This window comes from Myripristis murdjan, chromosome 17, assembly GCF_902150065.1.
Source record: "Myripristis murdjan chromosome 17, fMyrMur1.1, whole genome shotgun sequence".
Lineage (NCBI taxonomy): Eukaryota > Metazoa > Chordata > Actinopteri > Holocentriformes > Holocentridae > Myripristis > Myripristis murdjan.
The window spans coordinates 5,454,723-5,482,480 of NC_043996.1; the positions used below are offsets into that span (position 1 = coordinate 5,454,723).

The 27,758-nt window shown below is 41.9% G+C and overlaps 2 protein-coding genes across 4 annotated transcripts in view; one reads left to right on the top strand and one right to left on the bottom strand.

Moving 5' to 3' along the window:
• Positions 1–55: 55 nt before the first annotated feature.
• Positions 56–15,492, bottom strand: dcaf8 (DDB1 and CUL4 associated factor 8). 2 transcript variants are annotated; one of them, XM_030073649.1, is made up of 13 exons: positions 15,221–15,492; positions 14,592–14,664; positions 14,382–14,477; positions 12,916–13,556; positions 11,414–11,554; positions 10,928–11,022; positions 10,077–10,187; positions 9,853–9,983; positions 7,231–7,338; positions 6,570–6,700; positions 5,322–5,441; positions 4,777–4,893; positions 56–2,340 (listed from the first exon to the last, which is right to left on the bottom strand). In XM_030073649.1, exons 2-13 carry the CDS (start codon positions 14,626–14,628, stop codon positions 2,233–2,235), a joined length of 1,836 nt encoding a protein of 611 aa, XP_029929509.1. In that variant the 5' UTR covers positions 14,629–14,664; positions 15,221–15,492; the 3' UTR covers positions 56–2,232. The 2 variants fall into 2 exon arrangements, with proteins under 2 accessions (XP_029929509.1, XP_029929508.1); XM_030073648.1 differs by having other exon boundaries at positions 14,592–14,654; positions 15,222–15,491.
• A 2,059-nt stretch (positions 15,493–17,551) lies between these two features.
• LOC115375654 (guanine nucleotide exchange factor VAV3-like) overlaps positions 17,552–27,758 on the top strand; it is a 54,039-nt gene continuing 43,832 nt past the window's right edge. Inside the window, exons 1-2 of one of the 2 annotated variants that reach the window (XM_030075130.1) lie at positions 17,552–17,936; positions 23,194–23,310. In XM_030075130.1, the coding sequence (XP_029930990.1) occupies positions 17,733–17,936; positions 23,194–23,310 (321 nt within the window). In that variant the 5' untranslated portion in view covers positions 17,552–17,732. The remainder of the gene's footprint in view (positions 17,937–23,193; positions 23,311–27,758) is intronic. The other variant, XM_030075132.1, reaches the window with a different exon arrangement.

Sequence of the window (27,758 nt, forward strand, 5' to 3'; positions counted from 1 at the left end):
TTCAGACAACAGTCTACACAATCTCAGTGTATGAAACAAATGACAACGAAAAGAGCACGGTCTTTTTGTTTATTGCACAAATCGTACATATTTTCAACTGAACTGGTCAATACTAGGCAGTGGTGGGAAAAAAATTGTTCATCAAAAGCCGTAATATGTATACAAGAACGAAAAACAGCCAGTGGGAAAATCTGGATATGACAATATTTTTAAACAATAGATCAAGATCTAAAAAGGAGATACTGGTTTTTGAATGAGAGGGAACCAAAACTTCATTAAACAGTCCGACTGACTGCTGTCCTGTAAGTAACAGAGGGATGTCAGTCAGAAAGGAAAACATGAACCAAAATGTCTTGAGTCAACTTTTTGAGTCTTTGAGTTTTTAAAAGTACTTTGTCCTCATATAGAATATAAACCTCTGCATCAATACCAATCAAATGTTTTGACATCGTCTTTCTTTTTTTTTTTTTTTTTTTTGGAAGTCAAACGTCATTTGCTAAAGTTGATTTTTATTTTCTTTACAGTTTTTTTTTTTTAATATATATTTATATATGTACATATAAATTCAACTAACTAGAGTTCTCATAGAAAATGAGAAAAGCTGGACTTTATCGCTCTCACACAAATAACAACTGGCAAGCATATTGACCCCGCCCTCCATCCTCCTGGCTCTGAGCCGGCGTCAAGGTCAATGCGACGCGGAAAGAAGAGGCCTCGCTAGTGGTGTGCCGGCCGCAAACATCAGACCTGGGTCAAACGTTGACTTTGAAATCCTTTGAAATATCATTCTGTAACTGAAGGAGCGGATCTATCGTTAAGGAACCAGAAATGAGTGCAAACCCAGTCCTTTATCACTCTACTCTCTCTCGGCTCATAGAAAGCGTTTCGTGCCGCTGACCCAGGTCGACACTGGCTTCAGATATCCCACGTCCCCCGACAGAGCCTGAGAACAGTCTTTTGTATTTTACACACACCGACCGCCACCTATCTCTGCTTTTTTTTCCATCTCCGAAAAAAAAGAGCTGAGCCGAGGGTTCCTGTCAAGGATTGTGTGTCAGGATGGAGAGCGGGGGAAGAGGAAGAAGAGGGGAAACGCTGGTGCAAGCAAAGGAAAGCTCTCTCCTTTCTCTTGGCTGGAGCTCAGTCAAGAAACACCTGCTAAGTGCAAAATATCCCCAACTCAAAGATACAAATTTAAAAAAAAAAAAAAAAAAGTCCTCAACTTCACTGTGAATTTTTTTTTTCTCTCAGGGGAAATACAAGCATCGCACAAGACAACGGATTTATTGGGCCCCTCCGCCCACATGCAAGTGCACGTTTTGTCTGCGTCTCAAACTACAACATCCCTGATTCAAAGTGCACTCACTAGTGAGGGAGAGGGTGACAGGTGGGGGTGGGGGGCTGAGGGCAGTATGGTCGGGGTGATGCAGCATGTCGACACCTAGTAGTCCTTAAGGAGGGCGAAAATGTGATAAACACAACCACTTGCTGATGCATAAGGGCCAAAACTGAGGAAGGGGAGGGGGGTAAAGAAAAAACACTGAGGGGCACTGGGGGTTTCCCTCTCCAAATGAAAATTAAAATCTAATAAATCGGTCACATTTAGGGGATGGTTTCAGGATGCGGTTCTAAGCCCTTCCTCCCTGCTGAACCCCCTCGTGATCAGCACAGAAAAAGTAGAGGAGAGTGAGCGGGCGTGTTACTAAGAGAGGAAGGATTGTGTGCTGGTGATGTATAGCTTACTATATAGGATGCCTTCGTGGAGGTGCTTGTCGCCATACACACACAGTACGTTGTTCTGGGGCTGGGCAGAGCACAGATATGTATGGACAAACAGGGGCCTCCAAGTGGTTTTATAGGGATGTGAGCACTCGTCAGACCACTTCATACTACTGTCAAAACAAAACGTCAGGATTCTGGAAGTGTGTGTGCTGTCTGTAGTCGCCATCCGCACGCTCTTTGTCGAGTGGGAAAACCGGGCGTAAGCATCTCTGTCACTCTCCCTCAACAATATGTCTATATGAATGTGTTTGTTTGTATTTTTTTTTTTTTTCATATCCATGAGTGTGTGCGTGTGTGTGTGTGTGTGGAGAACCATGTCTGTGGTCTGTCAGTGTTTGAGTGTGCCAGTGTGTCAATAGTGCTTGCCTATGTGCATCAGTTCTAGGGCAATAAAGTGTGTGTGTGTGTGTGTGTGTGTGTGTGTGTGTGTGGTGTGTGTGTGTGTGTGGCTCAGGAGGACATGCACTGGACGTGGTCTGGACCTCCGTCTTCTTCGTCGGAGGAATCAGGAGAGCTCCAAGATTCATCTGTGTCTCCTTCTCCACCCTCGCGACGGCCCTGGACACACACACACACACACACACACACACACACACACACACAGAGAGAAGAACAGTTCAGTTTTGATTCACTGAGGGTGTATTTGTAACAAAAACTAGAAAAGCGAGGAAGAACCTGAACCATAAATCTAAGGGGGAAAAAAAAACACCACAACAGGGCAAAACAATATTTAGTTGACTCATGTATAATCAGTGCATGAATGGAACTGATCCATTACATGCAACTCCTGAGTCACAATACAATCTGTGACACGATGCTGTGGTGGCTTTTTCATGTGTAAATGAGACAAATACCACCCGTTCTTTTTCACCAAGGTGCCACACCGCAGGTTTGCGCTGGTGAGACGACAGAAAAGTGACTCCACCACAAGTTGTGTCTGCAGCCGCATGCATATGTGTTTCAGGGTGTTCTGATACAGGACCACAAAAATATCAAAGAGTGGGACGGAAATTTAGACAAATGACAAAGAAAATGTCTTCACTCTTTTGTGGCACTTTTGCTCAACCTGCTGCACACAATCACACCAGGCTGCATTCACTGTACAGAGCTAGATTGGATCCCATTGTCATTAATTTGAACACAAATACGCCACAGCCACCCTTAAATGCACAGACACAGTAAGAATCTGTGAGTAAAGCTGAGTGGTGACTGTATCTTGAAACCGGAGGCACATAAAGTCATACATTTCCTCCTATGAGAGGTATCCAGCCACAGTATCTGAGAAGGCTTCAGAGGTGATATGTTCCCACCAGTGTTGGCAGAGATTTACCGCTAAAATAAATACATGAATAAATAAAAAATAAGAAGAACAAAAGCTTGTCTTGCAAACAGGGCTATGTTTTTTTTTTTTTATCCTTTTCAAAGCTGCTTTCTGTGTTGTTGAGAGCCATGTTGCTTTTCAGACAGGCGCCAGACGCCTCCTCCAGGTGCAGGTATCCGAGTGGCGGTGCAAATTAACTCAACTGCAGCTGTGCTCATTCACATCAGCAGTCTTGGTAAATCACACTAGATTGAGATTTGGTGGCAATGCAAAATGTAGTGGTTCTGTTGGTAATCTGCGTCATGCTTGATAAATCAAGCCAATTCTCTCATGTTAAATGAACTGCGGTGGGAAAGTAGCACATCAAATACAATAAGCGTGATCCCTGCTTTCCACCAGCTGCATCTTCCCTTTAGCTCCCCTGACATCACCACATCATGAGCTATACCTGAAACTATTTTGACATCATTGTGACAACCACTGATTTTGCATATGTTGCATGTTTTAATTGTCAAACAAACCAAAGATACCTTTACCAGGTGGCAAAGTCATTCTACCTAAAACTTCATCATCCCCATCTCCTTTCACTATATTAGTCCAGTAATTTTAGGCCAAAATTGGGGTCAACCTAGGACAAATTGCAAGAGAAGCAAACTCAACTGATTTTGTATCCTCAGTTTGTCCTGAGTGAGGGGAAAAAAGTCCCAAGAAATCCCATTGGTGGAAAGTTTTGAAAATCACCTATTTATGACCACATATTACCAAAAAAAACACTGTTTTTACCACACAGGGGAAAGGGGTTCAACATTTTACTTTCAGATATCACTATAAAAATTCACAAGTTGATTACACACACAAAGACAAGAAAAAAAGTCAATTACAAGTTCTTTGAATTATTCTGTTTACACATGCATATCACACATTATCTGATAAGGAATATCAGGAATAAATGCCAGAAGAGACATTTAAACAGTGAATTAAAAGGTTACTATATATATAGTAACCTTGAATTAAAAGGTTACTATATAACAGTGAATTAAAAGGCATGTGTAAACAGAATAATTCAAAGAACTTGTAATTGACTTTTTTTCTTGTCTTTGTGTGTGTAATCATCTTGTGAATTTTTATAGTGATATCTGAAAGTAACATTTGGAACCCCTTTCCCCTGTGTGTTAAAAACAGTGTTTTTTTTGGTAATATGTGGTCATAAATAGGTGATTTTCAAAACTTTCCACCAATGGGATTTCTTGGGACTTTTTTTTCCCTCACTCAGGACAAACTGAGGATACAAAATCAGTTGAGTTTGCTTCTCTTGCAATTTGTCCTAGGTTTGTTCATAAAATGACTGGACTATATACTGCTGTGCTAATTTTAGTGAGGAGAAAAAAAATCCAATTTAGCAACATTGCATTATCAAAGTGAAATATGTTTTCTTCTGTCTAGCTCAGTGCTTAGTTTTTGTATTATACTTGCACATTATTCATAGAGAATTTGTTCGGTGTGACTTTCACTCTTGTGCTCCTGCTGTGTTCACTTACTCTGCTGCCGCATTCATTGTGACTCATTACGGATAAAAGCATCAGCTAAACACCTTAAATGTATGATGTGTGATAAATGTAATTTAATGCTGCTTCTTATGGCTGCAGCTCCTGTTATAATGTCTGGAAGCTCACCCTCGGGGGCCGTCTGTTCCTCATGTGTCTCATCAGGAACCACAGCAGCTGGGTGTCATACTGGTCGCCGTGGCGGACACTGTCCTCGTCGCGCTCCCGCTTGTTTTTCTTCATCACCTTGGCAGAGACGACAACATGACCAGGCCGTCTCATAATAACTTGTGATAATTGCAGGTGTGAATGTGTGGGACTGTGTGAATGTGAGGCAGGGTGCTGCTGTGGACCGGGCGTGCATGCTCAGCAAACTTTCCCTGGGTGAGTGAAGGCAGGATTCCCAGCATGGATCAAATTCCATGACTTTAACCTCATGAAAAGCACATAGGCTGCTTCATGTCCTGCCACCGTTACAACAATATGTTACATTTATGCTAATGATATCATGAATTCATCAAAGTAATGCATTTATTTCGGTCAACATGCTTGTCTTCCAATCACAAATGAGCAATATTCATATAAATTCCTTATCTTAATGCATTACCAAGTTACAGTAGTTTGGAGAAAAAAAAAAACTACCTATATTAATAGAACTGAATATAATAAAATACCTCTTTTAGGCCCTTGAGTCCTGTGGGATTTTCAGCAGTGGGGGCCCACAGTTTGACATCATGATCTAGGCCACTGGTGGCCATACCTGGCAGATGGGGATGAGGCTCCAAACAGTTCACCTGCACAGGAAAAAAAAACAAAAAAACATTTAAGCTAAAGAGACGGACTGAGGTGAAATATTAGCACATTTTGGCTGGATGTCTAAATGTTGAAACAGCAAAAAAAACCTGACTCTACTACTACAGAAAACAACACATTTTATGTAGTTCAGTTTCTCCCAAGTGGTGCATGGGCCAAGTGTTTTCAAGCAGCATTTATCAGAATAAAGCATCCAAAAGGAAACAGTTTCTGTGCTACAACCTTCAGCACAGGCAAAACTAGAATTACAATGGGGTTGCACACGGCACTAAAGCCAAATATCACCACCAACTACAACAAAGAAACACCGATTACTGATGAAAAGCTAGACAACCCGCTGATGTGTCTCTACAACCTTTATAATTTCTAAGGTGATGCCCCGGCCTAATGGTGCGTGCCCACAGGGGTGTGTTTTTGACGCCAGGTGTCGCGCTGCTTCCCAGCTTTGGATGCTTGATGGACAAGCCACTGGAACCAGTGTGACTGACAGCTGCTCTATTTACAGGAAACCAATACAAAATGGAATGTTTTCCTGACTTAATTTCAAACAGGAAATCCAGAAACGATTGTAAATTTCTCCTCCATGTCTTCGGACTTCTATCCAACACAAAGCCTATTGTTACCGGGCTCCACACCCTCCTGCAATCACGCAAACACTTCCCAGCTGCACCTGATTGGACGAATGCTTCACTAGTGGGCCGTCCTCTCCCGGATTTCAAACCAGACCAACATGGCAGCTCCTTTGGAAACTTTCTTTGATATTCCAAAAATAGTTCACCAAATTGCATTTCTGACAACATTTGAGGCGAGAAATAAACGCTGCACTGTCTTCATTTTAGATCGATGACGGTTAGTTTAAAAATTTCTCGGGAGTTTCCAGAGGCAGCGAATCACACTGGACACCTGTGTTTTGCATATAGTAGCCTAGACCTGAGCTTTATACAAATGAGGACATGCCAACATGCCACCATGTCTCTCGAAACGCAACGCAGTGCTATCAGAATGCACTGCACAGCTGCTTATGCAGACAATGAATGGGAGGCGGGGTAGTGGCTGATCCTGTGGACACGCACCATAAGGATAATACAGTCTTTCCAGTCTTCACTCACCACTCCTCCTCTGTCTCCCTCCATGAATTGAACGATGCGAGCAGAGTACTTGTCCCACAGGTAGATGTGTCCGCAGTCACTGCCGCTCACCACAAACTCACTGCACGGCCCGTAAAAGTTCACCCCCTTCACTGTGAGAAAGAGGTGACAAGGGAAGAAGATCATGCAGAGTCTCTCTTTATCACACTGTAGTTTTTTTCCTGGTTATACTGAAAAAATACTGACTTTCAGTAGTCAGATCACTGTGTGCTACAAGCTGAACCCATTCACTGTTGAGCAAAAAAAACAAACAAACAAAAAAACCACTTGTGTTTCAAATTGGGTTTTAATAGTCAAATGTAAGAGCAGGAGTAATGACCAGCCATTGTGGAATTTGGGCTGTGGCTGGAGGTTTGTCAGCTGTACCATCTAATCTGATGGGTAACCAGACGCTGTATGGTGGTTCTACGGTGTTGAACAGTAAGTGGTTGGGTGCATTTTGTAAACCACGAGGGAAATCAGTTTCCTGCCGCCCTTCTTTCAGTTCTTCTACCATTAGTGATTTGGCAGCAGCATTTAACCAAAGTTTTGAAAAATAAAATCACTGTTCTGGCAGTTCTAGTGCTGCAAAATAACCATATGTATTCACAATCAAGCTGTCGTGCTTCCCCCACATGGATACCTGTGGCGTTATTGCGGTGTCCCTTGTATCTCCTGCGGTAGTCAGCCCCGTCACTGTGGCTGGAGTCAAAAAGGTAGATGTCCTCATCGTTGTAACTGGCCAGGAGCTCTGCGCAGACAAAGAAACACTTACTGATACTGACTCTGGCACTGAACCAGACCCATCTGCTGTTTCGAGAAGATTAGAAAAAAAAAAAAATGCTTAGCAAAAACTATCTGGCCCATGTCTAGTATTCACTGAGAACATACCTAAGTCTATTTGTGTAGCAGATATTGCATGATGGTTGCATCAGGAGGGCTATTGATTTGAATAGAGCGCTCCAAATGAAATCATTTCAATCAAAATGTCTAAAACCATTTTCTTACAGAGTGAATAGTTAGATAAGGATGCACATAATAAGCATTGGTACATTCAAATCAAATCCATTTTAAAAGGGCCAGTTTATAGGGAATAAAACCATGCAATAGGCAATTAAATTATTTGTGTACACTTGATACAAGATATTCAATTACTTTCCTTAGGCTACACTAAGAAGTAAAGGAACTGGTTTGAAGAGTACTAGAGCCTCTGAATAGCACATAATGGTGCCCGACTTGTTACCTACAGAATAAGAATCAGACTTATGTCTAGTCTTGAATCTTTCCTTTCAGGAGCAAAGACATGGGACAGTAGTGCTGCGCAAAATGGACATATCTATTCAGGATGTATTAACAAGATATGCATCACGACATGTTTCATTTGGCTTTTTCAAGTTAACAGAAAATACACTGCAAATGGAAATAATTATAATTATAATGATAATTTAATGAAAGCGCATACCAAGTTAAAAAAAAAAAAGCCTTATTAAATGCAAGTAAAATAATAACTCCACCAGCAGTGTTAGAATTGGTCAAAATACATTTTCAAATGCTTTTTAATTATTTCTAGTTTTCAAAAGATAAATAACAACAGCACTGACAGCTTTTCAGCCCGAGTTCCAGTCATGAATGAAAGGAGCACTAAAATCAACACCATTAATCACTTGCATAATTTACATGTTTAAATTTGTGTGTTATACACTTACAAATTGTCGTTGCAACTGTGGTTTCAGAGACATTTATGGAGGAGTGAGCCAGGGTCAGTGACTATGAGTAATCAACTGAACCTTTTATTTTAAGCTGTTTTGATAGTGACTGTCCATTACTAGGTAAATCATTACAACATCTATTACCTCTTATGAGCATTTGCTTCCTCAGGCCAGTACAAAGGTTCCACAGTGACAGTGGTGAAAGGTTTGGTAAAAGCAGCAAATGTTATGGTGATGGTGGCTATGGTGAAATGTATGAGTCAGGGTTCCCACTGTTTCAAGGAAATCATTTTCCAGGATTTTTCAGGGACATATTCAGTGACGTATGTACATGTTAGCTGCTGCTCGCACACCATCGTCTCAGAAAGTTTCAAATTAAACAAAGCCGCCAAACAGCTTAAAACTACACTACTCACAAAAAGTTAGGGATATTCAGCTTTCGGGTGAAATTTCAGGATGAACCTAAAATGCATTATAACCTTTACAGGTGAACTTAATGTGACCTTCTGTAAACTTTTGAATGCACATGTCCAACTGTTCAATGTTTCAGTACTTTTTGCACAAGTTGCTGTTCTCTAACGAGGAGTTTAACAGCAAAATTCACATCAGGTGTTTGATGCTCCAGCTCATCGAGGTCGTATCATTAGGGAACGGCTGCTGGAGACTGGGGTACCTCAAATGGAGTGGCCTGCACTTTCTCAGACCTGAATCCCATAGAAGACCTATGGGATCAGCTGAGTCGCCGTGTAGAGGCTCGGAGCTCTGTACCCCAGAACCTCAATGTCCTGAGGGCCGCCCTTCAAGAAGAGTGGGATGCCATGCCTCAGCAGACAATAAGTCGACTTGTGAACAGCATGAGACGTCGTCGTCAAGCTGGAATTGATGCTCAAGGGCACATGACAAGTTATTGACACTGACATTTTTTGTTGTGGTATATCCACCACTGTTGTTGGCTTTTGTTTCAAGAAATTGTTTGAGATGAGGAAATCACCAGTGTATGCTTCTACTTAAATGCCCTACTTTCATGATATAATATCACTGCAGCGTGAACATTTTACATTTTCCATAAATTTCACCCAAAAGCCAAATATCCCTAACTTTTTGTGAGTAGTGTATATGCAACTGATCTGTCAACACCTTCTATCAACACACTGTGCATTGTGCAGCATGCTGTGTTGTGTGCAAAAAAATTAACACATTAACAACATTCGAATGCGTCCTGAATGTGGTGTTGATTTTGCATGCTTTTGACCTGTGTGGCCTGGGTATGAATAGGCACTGAAGTGAGGCATCCACAGCTAAAAATGTACAGTGTGAGCAGGAGAAAACATCTGAATTTTTCCAGGTGTTTTCCATGACTGAAAAACTAGATGATACATTTCCAGGATTTCCAGTTTTTCCAGGACAAATAGGAACCCTGATGGACAATTTTGTGGATTTCACACAGGCTACTATGATAAATCACAAGGTCCATCATCTCTCTGTGATGAGAACTACTGCCAACCCTTACAGAGAGGCTAGCAGTCGACATGTTCCTCTGTGTGCCGGTGTTTTACCTGTGCCGTCGTGACTGTACACCAGGCAGGTTATGTTGGTTTTGGACTCACTGGACACCAGGTGAGAAGGACAAAACTTTTTCAACACACCATTGTTATCATTCTCATTAATCTTCCTCTGGTCATAGATCCTAAAGAGGAGTGAGGAGGAGGAGATTAAGAAAAAAACATGTACCATGTGCCAGTTAGCGTCATCAGTATGAAACACGGTACCCGAGTCTTACCTGACATACTGATCTCTCCCACCAACAGCAAAGTGGTGTGTATTGGCCGGGTTCACAAAGATGGTGTACAGTCCTACTTTTTTATCGCCCTCCTTTACAACCACCAGTTTACTGCAATACAGAAGTAAGAGGACACAGTGGAAAAACAGATTTTAGGTGATATAATGTAAAATGTACCTTGAAACTGAAAGTCACAGACAGAGCAGAGAGCCTTATGGCAGCAATATTAATATTAAAAGGAAAATGCTCTCAGGAGGTGGTCAGGGTCAAGTAAATAAAAGAGGTCCTGAAGCTGGTGCAGGTGTCCAGGGTGTTTTGCTGCGTCCATTTCAACAGAAAATCATTTAGAAAGAGGCTGACTTGTGAGAAAACAAACGGTGTGACTTAGATTAATTTTGGAGCACAGAAAAATGAAGAATCAGATCAATGTGCTGTAAGAATGTTTATTTACTGCTCTAGCAAATACTGCTGGGCACTTTCAGTATTCCCCATAGAGAAAAATGCATTTTTTTTTTCCAACTGTGGACATCCATTTTAATCAAGCTTATAACATAAACACAATGTTGTCACAGATTGGGAAATAGCATAAATTTTGTGTTCTGAGTTGAAATGAACACAGCGTTTTTGTCGAGGACACTTGGGCAGGGCAGATGTTTGCAAACGCTGATGCTCTGGTTGAACGGCGGTTCCTTAATTCACGATGCGACCCTGCTGGCTGGCCTCAGTTATTTTACAGACTGAGAGTAAGAGGCTCTTTGTTGCAACACATTCTCAATTCTGAAGAAAATCCACATCCTTAGGTGAATAAATTGGAACTTAATTCACCCCAAACCCGATATGTCGTTACTCACTTGGCAGGTCTGTCTAGACGCAAGTCAATACTGAACACCACAGCATCCTCACCAGCAGACAGAAAGGAGCAGGGGGAGTCCGGCTCCAGGGCCAGCTGAAATTCAAACAAACAAACACACACACACACACACAGACACACGTCTTATCCTAATTTTCATTTGTTTAATTTTGTATTAGATTAGAGCAAACAACTGCGCACTTGGCACCCACTGCACTCGTGGCTCGCCTGAAAGGGGCTTCCCACTCTGTGGTTCTTCCCCATTTTTCCACTTTTGGTTTCTGAGGTTTATTTGGAGTTTTTTTTTTTCTCCCTTTCTTTTTTTTTTTTGTGTCACTATGACTGTTCAGGGCGAGTCGTTTTGTTTTCGACAAATTGTGGGCCTGTCAGACCATTTGAGACTGTACATGTGATTAAGGGCTTGAAATAAACTTGAACTTGAACATGAGAGACAGAGTCATGCAAATCAAGTCACAGCCAAGCTCACTTTATGTGCTGCCCCTTTATGCTGTGCAACCCTCTTGGTGTTCTTGCAGCGCTGGGTGGCAGACAGCTCGGCCACTCGGATCTGCCCGTCTCGAGCGCACATGGCCAGGGTGGAGTCTCCGCTGTGGGGCAGGAACTTAGCCTGGGGACACCGAGAAGACTTGGTTTAAATGGACATGTCTCAAAAAATATGCATTTTAATCACCGGCGTGGCCTTGACTGATGTCACATTATATCTGTAGCTTTAAATCATCACTTCTCAACATTAGAGCAAGACACGCACCTCCTATTATCTCTACAGGGAATAAATTCTCCCATCGTTTACTAAATACAAAATTATATATTTGTATGTACTGTTATTTATTAGAAGTGGTGATTCCATGGGACCAAATCAAGTCGGACAGTCGCCGAATCCCAGTACCGGGCATCGGGTTCTGCCACTTGGTTTCCTGGTTCCATGGTGTCAAACTTACCCTGTGCCATACCATCTACTATCTGTATTTTTCATTTTTCATATTTATTATTTTCATCAGTATATCTTACATTTCTTACATTTCAACACTTAAACATCTTACATTCTCAGGCCACTTTATTGTATATACTTAGCCCTTATTGTATTTAGTGTATATATTTCACATTTTTAGTCTCTATTGTATATACTTTTAATTTTAATTTTTAATTTTATTTTTTGTTTTTATTGATGATGCTGCTGTAACGTGTGAATTTCCCAGTCTGGGATCAATAAAGTATACCTATCTATCTATCTATCTATCTAAAAAAAATACACCCTTGGTGCAGGCTATCCATCCAGATAGTTTCCAGTCTGCTGTGATCCTCACTGTCTCCATTTACCCCAGTACAATGAGGCTGGACGGATATTTGTTTGTGGAGCTCAAACCACCAAAAACATGTTAAAACTGTTGTTGAGTTTTCTTTCCAAAAAGCATGACACTGATACCCGACATGATCCACAGCCCTCAGGGGCAAAGAGTTTTGTTGGGAACTATTTACTTTGAAAGAACACCAGCAAATTGTTCAGTAACTATCTGCCCGACTCTGGTGCAAAAGGTATCTGTGCCACCTGTTATTGGACCTGTTGCTGTTGAATTTTTCACATGTACATTTTTGACTGTTTGAGCTCCATATATATAAATAATGCCAATCCTGCTCCCACTGTGCTGGGTTGCAAGGACGAAAAGGCTGCAGCAGACAGTAAAACATGCCAAATCACTATCTGGATGGACAGATTACAAGTGGGGTAATTTTTGGATTTTAGATGGACTATTCCTTTAGGCAAGATTTGTACATTTAGTTACCTCTAATGGGTTTAATTTCTCCCATCATTTATCAACATTAACTTTTCAGATATACAGCTGCTATTTGTTTTACTCCTAAAAAGTTGTTGAAATAATAAATCTTTAATGGCAGATGGCCATTTTCCTACTTTTCCTAATGCCCTGAACCCATCTCCGTGTTAGAATCTGCTTCCTGACTGTGCCTCACCTGAAAGACATTGCTCTTATGGCCACTGTCGAACTCAAGCTCGGCACGGCGGATGGCCCAGTCCCAGATCACCACTCTCAGGTCGTCGCTCCCCGAGGCCAGGCGGGTGCCTGAAGGGTTGAAGTGCAGCGTGTTGACACAGCCTGTGTGCCTCTCCAGGCGGCCCTGGAGCTCCAGCCTCTGCACCAGGCCGCGGGCACCGCACACGCGCCTCACAAACTGGTGCGAGTCCCTGCCGATCTCTCTGGAGCGCAGCGAGGGCACGGCCCGCCATGTGGGGCCGCGCAAGTCGCGCAACTCTGCTCCCAGCCACGCCTCCATGGCCTGCTCGTCCTCCTCCTCCTCTTCGTGGTCTTCTTCATCCTCGTCATCCTCGTCATCATCTGAGCTGGAGGAGTGGTTGGTGCCGCCACCGGGTCTGTTTCGCTTTCGGGCAGCCCTCTTTCCACCATCCTGCTCCTTTGCTCTCTCTCTTCTGCCTCCCTCGCTCTCTCTTTCACCATCCTCAGTCAGGGAGTAGAGGCCGCTGCCATCCATGCTGTCTGTGTCTTCCTCCTCCTCTCCCTCTCTGCTTGCTCCTGTCTCTCCCTCCACATCTGGCATAGGCTTGTCTCCAGACGCCTCACCTGCCTCTTTGGGAGCTACAGAAGTTGGGCAAGTCAGAGCCATAAATTATCAGCTGTGCCATCAAGACAGACAACAAGGAGTACACATTTGCCACCCAAGATTTATGTTGATAGAGCTACATGTGCATCAATATTATATAAAAAAATATATAACTTTTAGCAAACCACAACATAATGTTTGGGAGGAAAATATTAGGGAAATGGCTATTTTCAAAAAGGTCCTTGACCTCTGACCTCAAGATATGGGGAAAATGGGATCTATGGGTACCCACAGGTGTTCCCTTTGCAGACATGCCCTTCTAATGCTAACTCGTGCAGGTTTTTGCATGCAGTCAAAATGTGTTCTTTTGGCCTGTTGTAAAATGGTGCATTTGTGCAGACTGAGGCCTAAACAGTCTTGGAGTGGCATAAACTGAATCTGATTGGAAAGCTGAGACTCTTGTGGATTCAATGAGTCACATTTGATTCATGTGTGATGATGTTAATCCCCATAGCAGCCATTTCATTGTAGTGACCCACTGTGACCTTTAGGATAATCAGAGCCTCATGAAACTTTACATCAACAAACTAGAGGAGAATTTAAAAAAAAAAAAAAAATCACAATAATTTGTGATATCCAATCGCAGTACTTTAGAATTGTACTACATATCAAATCGGCACGCAGGTATCGTGACAGTATCAAACTGGGATATAAGCATAACGTCCCAGCTCTAGGAAAAAGAAACAACAACAAAGAATGCATGTAGATCTTTATGATATAATGCAAAACTCGTATCATAAGGAACAATGTGAGCAAGATAAGCTTCTGACATGCTGATAAGACAGAGAAGGTGAGGTTACCAGCTGGAGAGGAAGCCTGTGTCTGTCCCTCTTTGCTTCCAGAGGCATCCTCCTCCCCCCGTCTGTCCTCTCCTGGTTCCGGCTCCTCAGACCCACCTGGTAGAAACACCACAAAGTCTTCCTAATGACTTGCGGGGCTAACCAGCAAAATACACCGTTATGATCAGTGTGAACACTCAGTTATTTTGCAAGGACTTCCTGCTCGCTCACCGTTCAGCACACTGGATTTGCCGTCAGTCTCAGCCATCCCGGTTCCTTTGTCCTACCTCGACCCTGAGGAGAGCCGTTCAGAGTCAGACACACACAAAATGCAATAATCTGATCGTTAGGCAGTCGCTTAATGCACATGACACACCGGGTGAAGAAACGGCGACCTGTATGCATGGACAAAGTGGACACGTTACACGCACCGAGTGAGCGGTGCCAAGTCCCGCAGCCGCACAGTGCGCAGCGGGACCTGTTTAGCCGAGTAGCTGTCAAACTACCACACGGGCTAATTTTACTACCTGACAAGCACCGCAAGAAACCACATTACCTAGAAAACAGCTCGCTAGCTAACGTCAAGGCCTTATTAATGCCTTTTCTTGCTTTGTGATTTTTTTTTTTTTTTTTTTTTGTGCACTGTCCTCTGAAAATAACAGGTGGATTGGTCGATTACCTTTTCGACTTTTATTAACGTTCGCTAACACTGACCAGAAGACATACGACGAGTAAATATCGAAACTGAAATATGCCGTCGGTGCTTTGCAACTAGCTCACAGCTAGTTGTCAACAAAGCGAGGAAACAGCCTGCACTGTTCCGAAGTAATCTAGCAGCTAGCATAGCATGGTTAGCATTACCTCTCCGCGAAGGCCCGACGAGGCGTACTTCTTAGTTCAGTCCTAATCTTTACTGCAGATTTATTGTCTTCACCTTACAACTTAGCGCTTCAGCTAAGTGCCTCGATTAGGAAATCTCTGGAGGAAAGCACACGACATTAGGAATACGTGCATAAAGGGTTTTGAGGGGAAAGTAGACTACAAAGCCACCTAGCTGCGTTTCCACAAGGGTTAGTGCTCTGTTTATGTTTTGACGGTTCAGCTTCTTTTTTTTCCTGATTCCATTTCCGGCGTGCACGCTTCGCTTTCACCGGAAGTTTGCTGGGGAGAAGAGAAGCACAGGCAAAAAAAAAAAAAAATTGATTCATTATCTTGTTCTCACTGAATTTAATCACGTGTCAAAATTTAATTACCACCTTGGAGAGATAACATTAGCTTTGCTATTTAATGTTCCTCAACACACTTGTCACAAAGGGAGCAAAGGCCCCTCAGGCAGGGAGATATGCGTTTTATATTTGGCTATCAAGTGCCAGCTTCCCAAATTAAATCATCCCCTTCCATTAACAAAACTGAATTATCATTTTGCAGGGATACTTTGCGATGTATTTTGTCATCCAGCTGTCATAATGAGGGGGGAAGTTTCTGTTTCGGCACCAGTCAGTCACAAACACTGACTCATTTTGGTGCCATTTAATTTCAATTTCAACGATATCAGCAGTTTTAGGTTTTAAAACCAATACAGAGAAAGTTTCCCCACACTAGCCTGCTGATCGTGTAATTCACTAAGAGAAACAACAGATGAAAAACGGTCAAATCAAAACCCCGATTCTATAACGACGATATGGCGCCATCTGTTGGTTGAAACACGCTACAGGTGAGGTCTCTGTTTTGATTTGCCCTCAGTGGATCCCAGTCAGTTTATGATACCAAACCCTCAGTTTTGCATGAATAATGTGTGACTGTAAACCTTAACGTGAACCACAACTTTATTTTACTGAGTTGTGGTTCATGAAAGTTGCAAAAATTCAAACATCCAGAACCTAATTTAGCCTACACGAAATTTTGTAAAAAAAAAAAAAAAAAAAAAGATTAAATATAGGTCAAATTAAAATATGAAATATAGAGCCCTTCTGATAGACTGTGTAATGGTATGTGATTATGGGGCTGATCCATGGAGATCTGAGTTAAACATTCAACGCCATACCTAATATGTATTAATGTGACATATTGTGCACCAACACACTATATTTATTTGTTCCACAAGTAATAATAAACACTAAACTGTGTCAAACAGCACAGTTTAGTGCCTGATCCATGAAAATGACATGAAATGAAAAATAGTAAATAAAAAACACTTTAACCCTCTTACTTCTGGTACAGGCTGAGGTTCATGAGCGTGATGATTTTGCAGGGAAACATCTGGTTGAACATGGTGGGATCCCCCCAACTTCCTTCCTATATGTCATAGCCTGTCCTACTTTAATGACAGCACTGGCCGCCTCCAACAGAAGGGTGTCATCCCCTCTGTCTCTGTTGTGGGCTACGCCTTTATTCTTTTGTTTCTTTTAAATTTCTGTGATTCTACAGAAACTCGAGGAGCACAGCTTTGCAGCACAAAACTGAGAGTTACACCATAGTCACCTTTAAAGCTGCTTGTGGAATGTCAGCTGAGGGGGGTGGATGGGGGGCCTAGATTACTATTCAGCGCAGAATAAACGCCAGTCTGCATGTGAAGGATCAAATAAAACACACATCCATTCTGAGTGCTGTATGGGAAATTAAAAGCTTACTGGCGCAGCTTCCTAAACATACACAGACAAAAAAAATCTCTCTCAAGTTAAAAATACACCCAGCTGTATTGTGGTCCCTTTGAGTAAAACCATACTGACATACTGACATCAAACAAACCTATCTATATGTTTTCTGAATTCCTTTCTGAGGAACTATTTTGAACCGTCACCTATGGAAAAAAAGAATATTTTTATAGGGCACAAATATCAAAGGAAAAATTACATGTCCTCAGAAATTACATAGTAATACCTTGAGATACATTAAGATTATTACATAAAAAAAAAAAAAAAAAAAAGAGGACGCTGTTGTCACTGTTGAGTAGGCGACCTCAGGCGCACTACAGGAACCTTAGACGCACTACAGGAATATTATAAGAACACAAATCTGATTTTTATTAGGATTCATCCACCTGTATGAAAATAGACTAAGAAGAAAAAGGAATATAGTGGTGTTTTTTGTTAGGTGTATGAACCATCTGTGCAGAAACATGACAGGAGAAGGAGGAAGAGGAAGTTGAGAGGGGGTTTCACATCAGCCTAGTGAAGTGAAGAGCGCTCTGAAGGCGCAGCAGCTCCACAGTCCAGTGGCGATGCTGGTGTGCGGAGAGACGAGCGGACCGACGCGCTTTCTCCATCCTCTAACATGACGCGGCTATAGCTGATCATGCCGGGGACAAGTTGGAAGTAGGGATAAAAGTTTCTTCTGACAACTAACCTGCCGTTTTCATCGTTGTCCAACACCATGGAGTACTGGAGGCAGTGCGCGCTGTGGCTGATCAGCTGCAACGTGCTCCCGGCCAACCACCGGGTCACTGCGGAGACGGCGCAGGTGTTCGACTTGGCGCAAATCCTGCGGGACGGGGTGCTGCTGTGCCAGCTGCTCAACAACCTCAGACCTCACACCATCAACCTGAAGGAGATCAACCTCAGGCCGCAAATGTCACAGGTAGCAGGACTTTCTCGTTTCATGCGCTCCTGTCAACACGCAATAACTTCTAGCTCTCCGACATGGAGGCAACAGTAGAACTTAAGAAATGCTGCAGTCAGGTCTGATATCACAGCAAAACGATAGAGGGATCTCACAGTAAAAGAGACAGAGTTTAAAAGCAACACTATGTAAGTGTCTACCCAGTGGCCACTTATGAGTCACACCTCTACAATCTAATCCAATCCATTACAACTGTTGTGCCATAAAGTTTCCTTTCCTGCTGCCTATAATGCTTAGGTTTTCTTGTTGTCACAGTAATAGAGGTGTTCATTCACTTCTGTGTTTGGCATTGAGCTCATAGTTAGTGCAGCTGTTCGACTGGACTGCAATTTATTGAGGGGTGTTTCTACTATTTTGTCCCTCCTCATATATATAAATAGAGAGGGCAAAAAAATTAGAAACACATCTCAATATAATGTCGTCCAGTACAAGACCTCTGCAAACTACAACCTCAATAATAAACATGATTAAATTGACGCATTCTCCACAATGTCATGACAAACTGAACATGATAAACGTTCTTTAACAGTAGAATTTATGGCAGAGCTGCTGACGTGAACTGCATTAGACTGTACAGGTGGACCTATTAAAATGGCTACTGAGTGTATAAGCCCATCTTTGTCAGAGTTAAATGGTGATCAATTCTCCAACTAATACTTTGTCAACCCCAGATAACTGTCCACCATATAACAGACAATACAAGTACTATTACTACTAACTACCAAAGACACACTAAGTCCCTGCTGTAATTTTACAACAAAGTCAAAGTGACTTGTCATTGAAACAATCAAATTTGGTGAGAAATGCTCTATCCACAGGTCTGACAACTTTTTATTTGAATGTGAAGATGCTGGGAAGAGTTCTAGTCTATTATTTGAAAATAGGCCACCGAGGCTTGTGTTTGCATTCTGCACTCTATTCCTCAGCCTTTTCTGTGTCTGTCACACTGTTATCCAAGTCAAGGCGGATTTGGAAACACAGGAGCATGCTGTCTGCTCTGGCCCTGTGTCCAACAGATAAGTGCCAATCTAAACATTCTTGACAAAAATTAAGGCCGTGCTGTGGCCTCTGTCTGATTTGCAGATTAGCAACTGATGTTGACCTCTCCTCCCCGGTCTAGCTCTTCAAAGTGTTCAGCAACAACTAAATAAATAAAAAAATAAATAGAAAATAAAATAAAATTAGTTCCTTCTTGTTGATATATGCTTTAATGTGTTTTTACTCTTTTTTCTGAAGAAAAAAAAAATATAAATCAGCTGTGGCCCTAGTAATTAAGATAGAGAAAGCTGAAACTTCCCTCAGCCTGCGAAACCCGCGGGAACAGTCCAAGGCTGACCTCTCTTTACCCAGAATCCCTCCCACTGCCACTGGAGAGGTCTGATAAAATCATGGCTTTGAGCCACCCATTAGTTACACACTCTAGTGCCACTTGCACAGCAACTAGGAGTTTGCTTACTACTGATTTTGACGGCATGTAACGCGTGGAGCCTGGCTTTCCCTGACACCGTGGCTCCTCACAAGCTCAAAGATAATAAATGACCATTTAAGAGAATACTGCTATAAAGGTTTTTATTGGCTATTGACTACACGTCTCATATGTTTCATACTGATATTTCTAGTTTAATATGTGCACAACTGTATGTCAAATATTGAAAATAGAAAGATTATTCAACTTGAGGGACCGCTAAATATATAAATACTTATATCGAGCATCATCCTTATATCCTTATGTTATTGCATCATCACATCCTGGGAAACAAACTTTATGTAATTGCTGGTAAAAGTAAGGCAGTATCTGATGCAAGAAGTCACACCACAGACGCCATCAAAAACAATTTCAAACGGATGAACATGTTTTAATTTTTATAAAATAATAATAAGAGACCGCATTAAAGAAAACAGGACTGACTCTTAAATGAAGCAACCCGAGTTAGTCCATAAAAAATGTTTCTTTTTTTGTTTGTTTGTTTGTTTTTAGGTCAGATTAGATTTGTTTGATTGTGCCTTGTGTTACATGTGATAACGTACGCGCTTTATTTGTGCGTGTCCATCTGCCGACCTTTTAGTGAATGCACACCCGGGCCATAAGTTGCTGAACAATGGCTAGCCGTAGCCTGCAGCTGTAGGCCAGCTGGGTCTGGTTGGGAAAGGCATGTGTGTCAGTGGGCTCCAGATTTTAAATGGCCATTTCATTGTGCCATTCATTTGTCCCAAGATCTTTGAAATAGCATGAAGGTAATGGATTGGAGGGCTGGAGAGCAGTCTAGTGCAGTGTACTGTGAGTAAGTAGCCCCCAGATGTGCTATTTTTATTCCCTGCATGTTCGACCACAGTGCAAGTGCAAAATATGAAGTGGACATTAAAATATGTATGTGTGAATGATGACTAAATAAGCACTTAATTTCTCTATGCAACCCGTTTGTATTGTTTCATTTATATAGAGAGAGAGACAGAGCAACAGACAGATAGAAACAGCAACAGAGATGGAGACTGATATATATATGAAGGGATGACTTGACTTGTCTTTTATGAATGTTATTTGTTTGTTCAGTCTCCATTCAGGTTCCTTGTTTGTTCGTTATTTATCCAGATTGACCACTTTTAGTCTCAGGGAAAAAAGGGAAGAGAAAGACAGGCCCATTGTCAAGAAGGCCACGTTGTAGTAAACATTGACAAACAGCAATATGCATAAGCACGAACGCAGTTTAAATCATCTGATGTTATATAACATGCCAAGACAGTGTCAGAAGTCACTAAATGAGAGCTGAAAAGGCAGCAGGATCAAGGTCGAGCCTGCGTAGATTTTGTCTCAACAAAGCATGAGCAGCCTCGCACTGGAGTCTTCCTCAGAGTGCTCCGTAACAGGTTTAAAGCTACCAAGAGAAACCATCTCTTTCAGTTTCTCAGCACATCGCCAGTGAGGCCGAGGGAGCCTGCTCTACTCTAAAAGCAGATGTGAGGGGAGTGAATATGCACCAGAGCTGCGACTGTAATCAAGACTACAAGCGCAAACCCACCATGTTCATCCACTTCCTCCACAGACAAGCTGGGCCCCGGGGGGGCGGTGGAGCAATCACGGGCGTCTCCACGATGAGCTGCTGTGATAAAGAGGAGCCATCTATTCTCACATCCTCAAGAATCTTGCAACAGCTCTGTTTTTACCGGCTCTGATCACACAGATATGCACTTTAGTCATCAGCTGATAACGTGCTTGGGAGTACAAATGACACTGACACAGTTGTAACTGGTACAATCAAATGCTATTTCCCTGGATGTTTTTTATGTATGTACGCGACGCATCTTAAAGCACAATTAGTAGGGGATTTTTTTTTTTTTTTTTTTTGAATGAGGGGCTCCAGTGGGAATCAAACTGTTAACCCAGAAACCTCACCCTTAAACCTGGAGGTATTCATGTGAGCACTGTGCCACACAGGAATCACACAGGACCGCACTATTTTTGGCTTCAGTTAGTGAAACTTTCAGCTTTCAGTTCAGGCAATGCAACTTTGCTGCTCTGTGGTGCTTCTTCCATTTTGTAATGGCACCTCAAATGTCCTGATGTATGCTCGTAATGTTAATAGGAAAAAAAAATCACATATTCCTGTGCCCCAAAGTAAGAATCTAGAGAACCAAAACCCAATCTATGATCATCATGTGCCATTTTCTGCAAGTGTCCCATTTTATAGGAAAGTACCTTTTATTTGAAATGGGGAAAATTTGCATAAACACATCTCTAAGCCACACGAAGGGAGTTTTTTTTTTTTTTTTCAGCTTTTCTGATAACTAATCACTTACATACACTATACTGCTTTTTACCATGCTTTCCATCCCATGCCATTAAAAAAAAAATACTATTCTTTATTCATGTTGCGTTTGAGGACAAATTGAATTTTCTTGAGATTGTATATGAGAACGAGCTTCAGTATATATTTGTGCTGTGCATTCTAAGCCACAAAATGCAAAATATAAATCTTGGGTGCGGGCACAGTCTGTACAAAGTTGTCCTGCAGTGAACACTTTCAACAGAGCAGATCAGGAAGGATACAAGGATACAAGGAAGTTTATTGGTCATTATACAACAGGTTGTATAATGAAATTAAAATGTGGTTCGCTCTTGATTGATTAATTGATTGTATAAAAAAAATAAAATGATTAAACATGGAGGAGTACAGATGGTGCATTTAGCAGTCTCACAGCCTGAGGGAAGAAGCTGCTCTGTAGTCTGGTGGTACGGCAGCGAATACTTCTGTATCTTTTGCCTGACGGCAGCAGGGTGAACAGGCTGTGGCTGGGGTGGGTGTTGTCTTTTAGGATCCTTTTGGCTCTGCGCAGGCACCTCACCTCCCCGATATCACTGAGGCTTGGTAGATGGGTGCCAATGATGTTTTGGGCAGTTTTAATCACTCGTTGCAGAGTCTTCCTGTCCTGGGCCGTGCACATCCCATGCCAGTTTATGATGTTTCCAGTCAGGATGCTTTCAATCGCTCCTTTGTAGAAGTTGACAAGAACTTGGCGTGGGAATTTTGCTTTCTTAACTTTCCTTAAGAAATATAACCGTTTCTGAGCTTTTTTAACCAGGGCAGAGATATGTGAAGTCCATGACAGGTTCTCTGTTATGTTGATTCCCAGGAACTTGAAACTGCTCACTTGCTCCACCTCAGCTCCATTGATGTAGACAGGGCTGTGTGTCTTTGCCTCCTTTTTTTGAAAATCAACTATCAGCTCTTTGGTTTTGCTGACGTTGAGCAGTAGGTTGTTTTCTGTGCGCCATTCTGCAAGATGGTTGATTTCCTCCCGATATGAAAACTCATCATTGATGGTGGTGTCATCCGTGAACTTCACAATAGAGTTCTCTCCATGTCGGGGGTTGCAGTCATGGGTGTACAGCGTGAACAGGAGGGGGCTGAGCACACAGCCCTGGGGGGCTCCGGTGTTGAGCACAAGGGTGGAGGAGGAGACACTGCCAATCAAGAAAGTGTCTCCGCTTACATGTCTCAGTGCTAAGGAGAAATTAAGAATCTTTGATTGTATTTTATCATGATTTTTTGTGTATTTCTTGATGCCATTTACATCACCATAATGAAAATCCATGAAATAAGTGTCACATGAATAGAGTGGCCTTCCCAAATTCATGAAGTGTCAACATCTTATTGAAATATCTAAGTTTTTTTTTTTTTTTACAAAATGAATGAATGTTTATTGTGTCCCTGTGCAGTTCCTGTGCTTGAAGAATATCCGGACCTTCCTGACGTCATGCTGCGAGGTGTTTGGGATGAAGAAAAGTGACTTATTCGAGGCCTTTGATCTCTTTGATGTCCGGGACTTTGGAAAGGTAACATCCACATCCGTCGTCCAGTATATGTATAGGGTTTACATATGTATGTATATGTATATGACATGTTGAAATTATCCTAGAGATTATGATATTCTCCAACACTGGCCATCCACAGATGTAATTCTTCTATTCTATTCTATTCTATTCTATTCTATTCTATTCCATTTCCTTCCTCTGTACATGTGTCATTATTACTGGAACACATGGATCGCACTCAGCACAATTAATTCCATGAATAATTTTATTTATAATGGCAAAAATATGTGCATCTGGTGGTATAAGCGTACATTTAGACCAGCAGCCGTCTTCATGGAAACAAGCAGTGATGTCTGAGTGAGCACTGCCTTTTGAATTCATTCATGTGCCATCCACTAGAGCAGAGTAATGAGGATAACTGCTCTGTCAGGGGTCCTGCGGTGACTGTCTGCTTAGCTCTGCCCACTCTTCCAAGGTCAACTCTAATCAATAGTTCATTTTAACACATCAGATCAGCTGCCTCGCTCCCCGTCTATGTGTCCAGTCAGATTCAGATTGCTGTGAAAAGATGGATGCAGTGTGATATAAGACCCATGTGGACTTTCAGTCTTTCATGTATAAGCGAAGCATGTTTTCCTTTGCCTTTGACGGAGGCAAGGTGTGTTCATGTGTCTGCGTCTTCGTGCACGTCCCCTGCGTGTGCGCATGTGCGCTTAAAAGCGTTCAATATTTGCTCACCAGCTGCTCAGCCTTGCCTTTGCTGGTGCACTTCTGAAGGGATTGGTCGACTTCTTTTTATTGTGTCGTTATTGTGGGAGCTCGTTTCTGTGTGTACACAGAGATAGCAGGTCAGTGGGTTTGCAGCGTTCCCCTCCTGGCTACTTCCTTAGTTCAGTGCATTCAGTGCACAGCTTTGCCTTGGAGTATTATGAGCTGTTAGGGCGTCTACAGGCTGTCTGCAGAGCAATGCATGGCTAGTTCCTTATACAAGAACTCAAGAGTTTAAAAGCCCTCTGGAGAAATGCATGGGAAATTCCTTGTACACGCAAGAGCTGAAGGGCTTGAAACATTACAGGCCTACAGCTGTGTGTATTTTATATTTATTTGCCTGTGTGTAATGTATTGTTTTCATTCAGTGCCTTTTAAATAAAATAATCCAGTCTGTACAAGGGTTATTGTTTTGTCTAAAAGGTTGATTTTGGGTTGTTATTGGTTTCTGTGATTCACATAACCCTGGACCACAAGGCTATCTCAAGTTTTAAGTGTGAAAGAGCTGTAAAGAATTGGTTGTTGAGCTCTGGCGTGCAGTTTCCCCACAAAGACTCACTCACTCAGTTCAGTGTGTTGTAAAAAAGCTTTCAGTTAATCTGGCTGCTGATAATCCCAGAGGGGAGGGCGCTGCCTGCAAATATGTACATCCAAGCCGGGCTGTGTAATCTGGGCCATGCTCAAGAGGTTTCCGTCAAACAGACAGGCTCCGGGAGACAGAACATTGCACCAGGGCTTGTCGTAAACAATATGTGAGACTGCAGGTTCGGTGATTGGGTTGGATGGGGTCCAGGAAGGGTTGTTCGGCGAAACCAGAAACGCTCAATCTCTCCCTGAGTTTCCGGAAACATCCAAGACAGAACATCATCACAAGTCTCAGCCAGTCTAATCCAGCAGGGTTGTGCCAACTCAGCCCATAAACTGAGCATTAGCCCCATGCATATCTAATGAGAGCAGAGTAACCTACATTTCTCTCGCCGAGTTACCACAGGCCTCGCCTCAGGCATCCACACTGCGTGCAGGGGGCTGCAAGAAGGCAGAGATGTAGGGATAGAGGCAAGAATGAACACAAACTTATGCCAGCGTCTTGGCTGTAAAAACAACACATTTGCATCCTAAATTCAGCTCTGTGATGTGTCTTTTATGCTAGGGGAGTAGTTAACAGTAAAATGAAACTTTGTTATTTGTCATTATCTACACATCTTGATATCAATCAAAACTCTAGTGACGCTCGAGATAGTTCCGTCTCTGCCTTCTTGTAAATTGAAGAAGTGTACAAACTGTATATTCACATGAAAGAGTATAAACTGCACAGTTTTTTTCACACAGCTCATGGGGCATAATCCAAGTGTTTTGTAGCCAGATTATGGCACTATCATTATTATTACCTCATTATTATTAGTCAAACACCTCATTACTACAGAAGAAGTTTAATGGGCTTTTTTATATTGTGCCTTTGGAGCATTTTTTCCTTGTTAACGTGGAAGATTTGGAATAAGGCTAGGACCAAATATATGTGGGCTACTTCACTGAATCCTGCAAACACAGACGCTAGTGGATTTTTGACTGAGATAGGGTTTAGATAGGGTTGAGGTAATCTGCCTTGACCCAAACAGTAGAGAGATGGCTTCTGCTCGAGGTTTTAATTGAATTTATTATGATTATGATTATTATTTTTGCTTCACTACTGTCGCCATGTGAATTGAATTGAATTTACATGAATTACATTTTCATTTTCAGGGCAAACAGTATGTCTAAATATGACTGGATGTGTCATCCTAGATAGGAAAATGACTGTCTGTGGCTTCTGCGCCGAGATCGCCGTGTCAAATACAACTGCTTGATTCATGATATGATGTCGTCTTACAACTTTCCCTGCTTTTGGTTCCCCTTTTCAGGGGTGCACAGGGGATTTAAGATCACACTCGTGTTAATCAGGCCACAGTAATCTCAGCGGTTTGATCTTTGGATCTACTAGTTCCTTTTGCTCAGCTTGTGGCTTTTCTTCTCAGTGAACATGAGGCACCGAGAGTGCCTTGTGAACCAGGTCAGGTGTGAGATTCAGTTCTTTTTAAGACACCCCAAAAGGGTTTGAACCTCATTACATGAGGCAAACAATTGTTTGTTTTCTGCAACCAGTCCGCAAATTGGCTTCCTTCTCCCGTGAAGAGCTTCTACTTTTTTGAGTTTCAGCATGCAAGTATCCATATAGGGTACTGCATACTTTTGAAGGAAGTATAGTCGGTATTCAATAATACATCTCTACAGCAAATTGATATTTCAGTGACAATAATTTGGATCTGGTTTGAATCTGATGGGTTTGGACTTGTAAGCCAATACAGTGTGGAAACTGAACGTACCGTATAAATTCTTGAAATGAATGATATTGTATCGCAAATAAGTGAAACCTTCCCACGCCGCTGACGTATCTTTTAACTTGGAAGAGTTAGTATTCAAAGGCCCAACAATGGATGAAATTACTCGTCAAGATGGGGGCCTTTTGCAGTGTGAAGTGTACAGCTGGGCTCTTTTATGACTACACAAGCGGCACTATTTCAAGCAACAAGCACACCTGGCTTGAAGCGAAGCCGCAGCACTCAGTCACACAGGAAACTCGAGGAGATAAAGTGAAGATAGACAAGCTCTTAAGTCTAACCTCATTCACGATTTCTCTGAAGTATGCCTGCAGATGCAAATCTTGAAAATTGGGTAATTAACTCTGCTGTTACCCTAAACTCTGAGGTGCCAAAAAGGTAATTGACAAAATAAGCAGTGGAATACTTGGCTTGCAGATGAATTACTCTGCTCTCTATTTTGTTTGCTGATTCGTTTGTTTGGATGCTCATCGCTCTTGTCAGTTTCCCCACAGGCGCGCACACACACACACACACACACACGCACACACACAACATGTTCTTATTTAAAAGAATAAAGTGCGAAAATGTTTGTGTAAAATCTCAATTTGATTCAAGCAATTCATATATTTACTGCTAATCTAGATGAAGTTTTGTTTTATTTCAAGTGTAAAACATGACACAAACATGGACATCTTAGTAGAAATGGACTGTAATTGTAATAAAAAATACATTTTCAAAGCATTTTTGATACAAATGTAATGTTTTTATCCATCTAACATTTGTCTGTTAGATGCAAATCTGTTGAATGTCAATGTCAGTGTGGGTATTTGGTGTTCCACTTGTGGTCTTGGGGTAAAGTGCAAGATGTTAGAAAACAAAATGCGAACATCCCCTTTTGATCTCATTGTTTTGCTCATTTATCTCCGAATGCGCAAAATGAACCTGCTAATTCTTCATTGACTTTACAGGCTTCATTGATTTTACAAGCTTTGGCCAAGGAAACACCGAGGATTAATTATAAAGAGAATTCGCTCGTTGTATTCCAGATCAGTTTTGTTTTCCGTCTTCAGTTATGCAGGCTGACGCCCCGGGTCAGAAACATGAATGCAGGGCTTCTCTATGATTATTACACACTTGGAGAAATGATTGCTTCTTAGATTACATTCTAATGGTGCACAACCATGCATGCCTTAGAAGTTTTTTTGTTTTGTTTTTTTTTTTCACACGTATAATTCCAATAGAGTATTTGACCCCAAACGTCTCATGTTAGTGGTGGTGATAAGATGAGGAAATATTAATATTGCCGTTAATTATACTGGCAGGTTATACTGCATCAGTGTGTGT

Excerpts from the sequence above, each read along its gene's own strand:
- dcaf8 (XM_030073649.1), bottom strand. The coding sequence starts at position 14,628 with ATGGCTGAGACTGACGGCAAATCCAGTGTGCTGAACG. Across the intron at positions 11,023-11,413 it reads ATAAAGGGGCAGCACATAAA|CTGGCCCTGGAGCCGGACTC; the intron begins GTGAGCTTGGCT and ends TTTGAATTTCAG. Across the intron at positions 5,442-6,569 it reads AGGGAGACAGAGGAGGAGTG|GTGAACTGTTTGGAGCCTCA; the intron begins GTGAGTGAAGAC and ends TTTCCTGTGCAG.